At 46.5% G+C, this 6,980-nt stretch overlaps 1 protein-coding gene across 1 annotated transcript; it reads right to left on the reverse strand.

The window, feature by feature from the left end:
- Positions 1–3,781: 3,781 nt before the first annotated feature.
- On the reverse strand, positions 3,782–6,578 carry LOC123081720 (uncharacterized). Its single transcript, XM_044504263.1, has 3 exons — positions 6,215–6,578; positions 5,624–5,779; positions 3,782–5,534 (listed from the first exon to the last, which is right to left on the reverse strand). Exons 2-3 carry the CDS (start codon positions 5,723–5,725, stop codon positions 3,978–3,980), a joined length of 1,659 nt encoding a protein of 552 aa, XP_044360198.1. The 5' UTR covers positions 5,726–5,779; positions 6,215–6,578; the 3' UTR covers positions 3,782–3,977.
- Positions 6,579–6,980: the final 402 nt, after the last annotated feature.

Genomic DNA, 6,980 nt, shown 5'->3' on the forward strand with positions numbered 1-6,980 from the left:
CTCTTTCTTTTGTGTTGAGTCATAGGAACCACCGTACTGTTAAGTGGGGTCCAAAAGAACCAGTCAGAATGACTGAAGTGATGCCTAACCAAAACCTATGTCTTCGAGTGAAGACTATGAGAGCGAATCTTGTCCAGAGTCAGACAAGTCAGCTTTGCTTGCAGCCCAAGTAAAGTTGTCGTGTGAGTTTGAAATCTGACCGTTGGAACACGTGTCAGTTCCTTAGTGACCCAGGGTCATTTCGGACAAATCAGGTCGGGTTGCCAAGTGGCTATAAATAGCCCACCCCCTACAACCATAAACGGTTGGCTGCTCAGATTAAGAGTACGGCTTTTGTCGTTTGAGAGCAACCCACCTCGAAGCCTTTGAGAGAGAATTCCTTGAGATGATAAAGCCCTAACCACCCAGAGCCAAAGAGAATTAGGCATCACTTAAGTCTTCTTGTCTGTGTGATCTGAAGACTTATTACACTTGAGGACTGTGCATCCTCCAGCCGGTTAGGCATCGCGTTCTGAGCATCCAAGAGACACTGTGGATTGCCGGGGAACGAAGTCTGTGAAGGTTTGGGAGTCTACCTTGAAGACTTACCAGAGTGATTGGGCGAGGTCTGTGTGACCTTAGCTCAAGGGGAATACGGTGAGGACTGGGTGTCCTGAGCTGCGTGTTCAGGACTGGGTGTCCGGGACTGTGTGTCCTAAGGTTTAAATACCTAGCCGCCCTAACCAGACGTACAGTTGTCACAGCAACTGGAACTGGTCCAACAAATCATTGTCTTCAGCGAGTCACTGGTTTCATCTTCCCTTCCCTTTACTTACTGTTACTCCTTGTGAAGTCATTGTATGTTTGCACTATCTTTTGTCTTCACTGAGTGACTGCGTGTTCTGTATGGCTTCATAATATCTTCCTACCTGATCCTTACTACATTGCTGCTATTAAGTCATTGTGCTTTCACTCCATTGAATACTTGACTATGGCTTGCCTAGTGTAGTCTACCTACCGCTGCAGGGTAATAGGTTTATTTCTAGCGTTTGTCTTCATAACTTCCACGTATTGAAGACTTTCATAAAAATTGCCTATTCACCCCCCCTCTAGTCGATATAATGCACTTTCAGATCTCAACACATGAGTAGGTGGTTCTCTCTCAGAAAATGTATGATGGAAGTGTAGGCATATTCTGATGACTCTCTCACCAATGGAGAAGGGGGTGGAGGGGTATATATAGCCTCCACACAAAATCCAACGTTACACACATTTGACCCAACTCGGTGAGACCAAATAGTTGAACTCTGTGAGACCGATTAGCTCAAAATGTGAACGTTAGGAATCTCGGTGTGACCGACTGGAACAACTCGGTGGGACCGATGTGCTAGGGCTTAGGGCAACATCATCTCGGTGTCACCGATTGCATCAACTCGGTGAGACCAAAGTGAAGCAATAATGCAACAAAGAGAATGTCAAGCCAACTCGGTGAGACCGAAATAAATGCAACAAGTCACAGAGCATTGGCAAGGCCACCTCGGTGAGACCGAACTGTTCAGGGTTTCTGGCAGTTGCTATGTCATATGAACTCGGTGGCGCCGGATAGAAAGAATCGGTGGAGCCGAGTTGGAGTGTAAGGTTTTGACATATTTGGATGGATAGTGGTTGAGGGTTTTGGAGTAATATCACTAAGCATTTGAGCAAGCAAGACATTAAGCAACACCTCATACCCTTTTAATAGTATTGGCTTTACTATGGACTCAATGTGATCTTGGATCACTTAAACTAAAATGAAGAGTCTAGAGATTTTTTCAATATGTGTCCTCAGCATTTTGAGGGGTCCACATTTCTAGTCCATGCCATGCCATTCATTGAACTTTCTAAAATATTTAACTTAAATGGATATTAGTTCAATGAGCTATATGTTGTTATGAATCACCAAAACCACCCGAGGATTAGTTGCACTTTCACAACTGTTTCGAGTTGATGTTCCCCTCCCAAAGGCAGGTTCTTACGCGTTATACACCCGTTCAACACTGGAAACAGCACTCCCCGTTCAACTTGCATGTGTTAAGCATGCCACCATATTTTTCATTACTTTTTCATTTTTATTACCTGAATATTTTCACAAATTCTAAACATTTAAAACTTGCGAACATTTTAAGAAGATTAGGAATATTTCAAAATTCTAAGAACATTTTAAAGATATGTGAGCAACTTAAATATTCAATAATTTTTTTTCAAAAAGAATTGGAGCATACTTTTAATTCATAAGAAATTTTCAATTTTGTATTTTTTAAATTCACTAAGACTTTTGAAATTCCGTAACATTTCCAAAATTAACCAACATTTTCTAAACAACTGTAATTTTTTCAAACTCAAATACATATTATAAAATTCATAAAAACTTTTCATGAACATTTAAGTTTCACTAAAAAAATAAAATGCATAAAGTAAAATAAAATTTAAAAGGAAAAGTATCAAAATAAAAAGAATACAAAAAGGAAATGGAGAAAATAGGCACCATGCCCCCGGGCCAGCTCAAAGCACGTAGGGATGCATGTTTGGTCGAGCCGCGCAGATAGGACATCCCGTATGTACTACTATATTCACAACAATTTCTAAAAAAAATGCTATTCACAATAACCTAACCTATGTCCATAAAAACAACCCAGATAGAACCAAATTCAACTCCATGGGCTATAAAGTTTGTGAGGAAAACAGGACCTCCTATATAAAGCATTGAGCGTCGTATAGACGATAGATGCCATGCAGGTAGGTTTTAGTAAGCAGCCCATTAACGATATTCTGCATTCTCGTTGTTTCCTGCATTGAGGGGTTCGTTCGCTTAACGATATTTTCTTCGATTCTCTCATTTTGCTTCGGTTCTTAAGTTGGTTTTCTGTTTTAGCATAAAAGTACTAAGTTTTTTCAAATGCAACCACTTTTATTCAAAAAAAGGTATTAATAAAAAAGGTACATTTTGTTCAAAAAAAGGTTTGCCATGTAGTAATAAAAAATATTATGTATATAAAAATGTATTTAGTTTGTATTATGAATCTTTCATCATAATTTAGAAAAGTTCACCATGTATTAAAAAATGTTCACCATATATAAAAATATATTCATTGTAAATTATAAAATTGTTCAGTGCGTATTTAGCAAATGTTCAATGTACAACAATTGTTCTTAATGTAATTTGAAAATGCAAAAAAAGAACGAAATAAAAACCAAAAATAAATTGAATCGCCTATGAGGTTGTTTCTTTTTAGATATAGATCATTCACCTTGGCACATTCTCGCAACATCTACCTGCTTGGCCTTGCCAAAAATAATAAAAATAAGTGAATTAGTGACTACTCCATTCCGAAAAATATTTGCCAAGAATTTCCCAAGAATGGGCCTGGCCCAAGATATTCCATTCCAAAAAAATAGGACGTAGCTTATCAGAAATCTACTCCCTCCACATTCTAAAAAAAAGCCTACTCCCTCCTCAAAATACTAAGGCATGTTTAGCTTTTTTTTCATCGCACAATTTTGACTATGACTGTCATCTATTGTATGTCCACAAAATCAGTGTAAACATATAGGAGACATAACTTTTTTTCAAAAGACAATTATGATGATATCATTTTATACACGTTCAACGTGTATAGTTTGATAAATGGTGTGCATCAAATACAATTCAAAGTCAAACCGGACTTACATTTTACGAAGGATGACGTATCTTAGAAACCAAATTATTATTGCCTAACAAAAGGAAATCGACTTAAACTGAGAAACTGAATCACCTGTGATGAGATGTAGCAAAAGTGAATTCTTTGGCAGCATTTGAGTTTGAGTTGCAAGTTTAAACAACTTTTTTCAAGATAATAGGAATTGCAAGTACGAACACAAGCAGATGACATTACATTTGTTTCACCTCCATCGTTCTGACTTGGCGACTACACGCAGGCGAAATTTGTGACGCCTGACACGGTTCAAAACCCTGGCGCGCTTCACTTGTACTTCATGTTCAGCGCCTTCCCCAGGGTGAGGCAGCCCGGCGACGCAGGCGGCCTGGCGCCGCCTCTCTTCCCGCCTCCTGGTGCCTGGGACGGCGTCGGCCGCCGCCAGGAAGGCGCGGCCGGGGTGCTCTCCACGCGCCTTAGCCGACCGTCCTCCACCGGAGCGCGTGGCCGCGGTGTCCGCTGCTTCAGCTGGATCTCCTCCCGCAGCTCCCTCTCCAGCGCCGCCTTGGCCTCCTCCGCCAGCTCGGCCCGTCTCACCGCCTCCTCCAGGCTGAACTTCAGGTCGCTGATCTCTGCCTGCGCCGCGCTCAGCTTCTCGTCCTTGAGAGACCCGCCGTCGGCCTCCTTCGCGACGAGCACGTACCCGCCGGCGAGCCTGTCGACGTCCCCGACCTCCTTCTTGTGCAACTCGCCATCGCCATCGGCCTCTTTGGAATCCACCTCCACGATCTCGGAGACAAAGCCCGCACCTGCAGCCTCTGACTCTGAGACTCTCTTTGCTGCCAGGTTTTCAGGCATGCCGATGCCGGCGTCCATGAACTTGCAACACTCAGAGTTCACGCTCCTGAAATCCTCCATCGGGCTTTCAGGCATGAAACGAACCCTCCTTTTCAGTCCTGCCTGAACTTGCACGACATCAGCAGACGTTGCAACGTTGACATTCCCGTCACCAGATTGAATGTTTGGACAGTCCTCCCTCGGCAATTCAATGTCAAAATAGGCTTCAGCAACTTCTGGACAGCCATTGACAAGATCAGCGACTTCTCCTCGTGGTTCTTGGCTTCCCTTGCCATCGTCAGACTTGCCAGCATTGACGTCGACGTGGTCGTCATCACAGGACCGACCGGTGTCCGCAGGGTTTGCCTCAGCATCGCCGTCGGCATGGCGCACCGTCGTCGAGGCCGAAACCATGACCCGTTCTGACACCGAGACGTAAAGCTCCTTGAGCTGCATGAGCTCAGACCGCAGACACTCGACCTCGATGGTCTTCGCCAGCAGCTCCCCCTCCATGCTCTCCATCGCCCCCTTCTGCTTCCTGATGGTCTTCAGGTTCTTGTCAGAGCTGAACAGCTCGAGCGTGACCTCCTGGAAGTAGACGGACCGCTCCTCCTCCGCCCTGATGGCCGCGACGGCCGACTCCAGCACGGCCTCGTTGAGCTCCAGCACGCGCATCAGCCCGTCCCGCGCGCTCTCCCGCTCCAGGATCCGCCGCGTCTCCATCGACTCCACCTCCCCGAGCACGTAGGCGTTGGCGCGCCTCACGGCGTGGAGCTCGCCCACCGCGACGTCCAGCTCGTCGCGGAGCGCCTCGCACTCGGCCGCCGCCTGGGACTGCCTGGTGGTGATGGCGACGTTGTCGGCCTCGAGCTCGGTGATGCGGCGGTGCGCGTCCAGGCACGCCCGGTCGTACTTCTCCGACAGCTCCTGCATGGACTTGCGCATGGCCTCCAGCTTCATGTTCGCCTGCTTGCTCTCGCTCTCCTTGGCCTCCAGCTGCAGCTTGCACGTCGCCAGCTCCTTGGTCACGACGTCAATCTCCTGCCCCTGCACTTGCAAACATGGACGGATTTGAGCAGGAACTAGATATGCAGTTGTGTGATTATGCGAAGTTGTGAAATTGAGTACCCACGTACGTTTCTGTCAGGGCTGCTGAACCTGCTGTGATCACTTCTCTGCTCGAAGAGATTCAAGGCAGACTGCACGGATTCTAGGGGCCTCGTGTCAATCTCGGCCATCTGTACGTACAACTGGTTGCCTTGCGTCGATTCAGTCAGTCCTTGTGCGGTTTCCTGCACGAGTTGAACAAGAATGATGCCTCAAGCGTAATATACTGATTAAAATAATGCCAGATGCCTATCCTAACTCAACAAGTTAACACCAACTCTTACAGGTTACTAGTAATGAAAAGCCATACAGCCTAGTCACACACTTTGTGTGGTTAGCACAACTGTCAAAACATCTTCAGATTTGTCCGTCAGTTAGCCAACAACTTCACTTGAGTAAGTCTAGAAGTTCAGTTGATTACAGGTCTGAATACTTCAAGCCATCAGCAGGTACTACTACGCTAAGCGATGAATTTTATACCGAGTTCGAGGAACACACAAAAACCTATATAAGCAGTCTGACTTCTCAAATGGCAGATTCACCCCCAAAGAACATGGCAGATTCACCTTTGCGCGTAGTAACAACAGATGTGGAGACGTCTAATCAACAAGAGATCGTACCTTGAGCAGCCCAGGAGGCGGCTCACTCGATCACGGGAGCACGATCGCGCAGCGTTGCCTTGCTGCTGGCCTCGTCGGGCGCTTCACCATTGGCCAGAGGAGCAGCCCGCGAGTCCAAGAGACCAAGACTGTAAATGCCAAAGAGAGCAGCGAGTAAAATGAACCGAGGAACGAGTGGCGCTACATATACTGCCACAGGAGGCAGCGGCTAAGACGAGGCGCCGTGAGCAACGAGGGGGCTCGTCTCCATCCCATCCCGAGGAAACTATCGCTTTGGTCGTGGTGAAAACGCCGATGCGGCGGGCGGGGTCAGTCCAAGCGCCCACTACTTCTCCTCGTGCCACGACGCCACCCCCCTGCGTAAGCGCCCACGATCGATCGTGCTCAGCTGGTTTATCCGCTCCTCGGTCGTGGCCGTCACGCCACCGGTGCGTACGACTATACTCCCGGGTTTTAGAGCATCCTACTATCACGTCCTACACGTGTTCCTTCATATTTTAGATACTACTGACATTGTAAGGTCCGCAAGTGAAATTAAGTGTGCACACAAGATAGGGGGTTCCTAGAAAAACATGGGTGCTAGCAACAGATAGAGATTCCACACAGATCTTATATTTGGACTCGATGGATTTGGAAATGTTGGGCACCCCTCACTTGCAAGATCTTCATGTGGCTCGCGATACAACATAGAATATGGACATTTGATCGGAGGCTGCGGCATGGGTTACAGTACAACCCCTCACCTTGCTATCTGTGTGACCAGGAG

Source organism: Triticum aestivum, chromosome 4A, assembly GCF_018294505.1.
Source record: "Triticum aestivum cultivar Chinese Spring chromosome 4A, IWGSC CS RefSeq v2.1, whole genome shotgun sequence".
NCBI classification, from domain to species: Eukaryota; Viridiplantae; Streptophyta; class Magnoliopsida; order Poales; family Poaceae; genus Triticum; species Triticum aestivum.